This window comes from Gadus macrocephalus, chromosome 7 (genome assembly GCF_031168955.1).
Source record: "Gadus macrocephalus chromosome 7, ASM3116895v1".
In the NCBI taxonomy this organism is placed as follows: domain Eukaryota; kingdom Metazoa; phylum Chordata; class Actinopteri; order Gadiformes; family Gadidae; genus Gadus; species Gadus macrocephalus.
Window position 1 is genome coordinate 24,147,245 of NC_082388.1, and position 1,707 is coordinate 24,148,951.

A 1,707-nucleotide genomic window follows, 5' to 3' on the forward strand; every position below is an offset into this window, starting at 1 on the left:
CAGTCTCCCCCCTCCCTCCCCCTCAGTAATAGTGGCAGACCTGCAGTCTCCGCCGCTCCCTCCCCCTCAGTAATAGTGGCAGATCTGCAGTCGGCTCCCCGGGTCGTTCTTCCCAGGGCTGAAGAAGGGGCAGACGGGCTCCTCGAAGCGCGTGCTGAACATGTACAGCTTCTTCATGGTGACGGCGTCGTAGAAGCACAGGCGCCCGTTGTCGTAGTCCAGGTAGACGCCCACGCGCGGCGAGTTCCAGTAGTCCGCCACGGGGATGCGGCCGTTCTCGCCGTTGGCGTAGAGCCGGTCCTGGAGGCACAGGCTCCAGTAGCCCGCCGACGGGGTGAGGCTGACGAAGCCCTTGCGGTTGCTGGACTCGGTGGTGACGCCCAGGTACCACACGCCCTTGTCCTTGACGTCCACCTCCCAGTAGTGCTGGCCGCCGGCGTAGCTGGCCGTGGCGAGCACGCTGAAGAAGCGCGTGAAGCGCGCCGGCAGGTCGGGCTCGTGGCCGCAGGCCCGGCCCTCCTCCACCTTGGTGTCGAAGTCCGTGATCAGCAGGTTGGGGTGGGCCGTGTCCGGGTCCAGGGTCAGGTTCTGGGGCACTGGAGAGAGGGAGACAGAGAGAGAGAGAGACACACAGAGAGACAGAGAGACAGACAGAGAGACAGAGAGAGGGGCAAGAGAGAGGCAAGAGAGAGAGAGAGGGGGGCAAGAGAGAGAGAGAGAGAGAGAGAGAGGGGCGAGAGAGAGAGAGAGGGAGAGAGAGAGGGGCAAGAGAGAGAGAGAGGGGCAAGAGAGAGAGAGAGAGGCAAGAGAGAGAGAGAGAGAGGGAGACAGAGACACACAGAGAGAGGGAGACAGGAGAGAGAGAACGAGAACGAGAGAGAGAGAGAGAGACAAAATGAGAGTAAGGGAGTGAGAAGAAAACAGACGGAGAGTGAGACAGATAAACTTTCTTGAGCTCCATTTCGAAATGGAAAGATTACAACAACATCGACGCGTGTGTGAAATACGTGCATAATTCCGAGGTCAGAACCTCTACTAGGAAGAGAGAGAGGGACGTGACCCAAAGGGGGCGAGAGGGGTTGAGACGGAGAGATGCATGACGACAGACGGGTTACACTGACTCGTGTGCAACACGTGCATCATCTTCTTCCACACGATGAGCTGGAAGGGCCCCGAGAAGTCTGTCCAGTCCGAGGGACAGTTCACCGCCTCCAGGGGGGGGAAGTCCTTGCATTGGATGGCTCTGAGGGTGACAGAGAACGCCGTAAGCACACAGATACAGGCACTATGGAAGAAATGAACCATTACTTTGTATGGCAAACTATGAGCATTATCAGGCCTATATATCATATAAATACATTAATAGCGGAAAGCAGCTGAATCACCTCTCCCCTCCATAGGAGAGACTCAACGCGGCGCCAGAGAGTCTGGGGTCAAGGCGTCAGGGTGCACTGACGTCAACTTAAAGTTTAGACGAGCTGCAGATGTTAACACTATGTCTCAAATGAATGCATGGCTGACCGGCCCTACCTTAAAAGGAGAAATAGTGTGCATTCTCTGGGCGGGCATACCATAGGGGGAATAGCTTGGTGTGAGAATAAAAAGACCTTAAACTTTAAGGTCCTAAGTTTAAGATCCTAAGTTTAAGGATCTTAAACTTAGGATCAGCAGTGCTTTGCCAACTACTCTGCCTTGTTGTTGCTTGTT

The 1,707-nt window shown here is 55.6% G+C and overlaps 1 protein-coding gene across 1 annotated transcript; it reads right to left on the minus strand.

The window, feature by feature from the left end:
• On the minus strand, positions 1-1,610 carry trim47 (tripartite motif containing 47). Its single transcript, XM_060056093.1, has 2 exons — positions 1,122-1,610; positions 1-596 (listed from the first exon to the last, which is right to left on the minus strand). Exons 1-2 carry the CDS (start codon positions 1,348-1,350, stop codon positions 67-69), a joined length of 759 nt encoding a protein of 252 aa, XP_059912076.1. The 5' UTR covers positions 1,351-1,610; the 3' UTR covers positions 1-66.
• Positions 1,611-1,707: the final 97 nt, after the last annotated feature.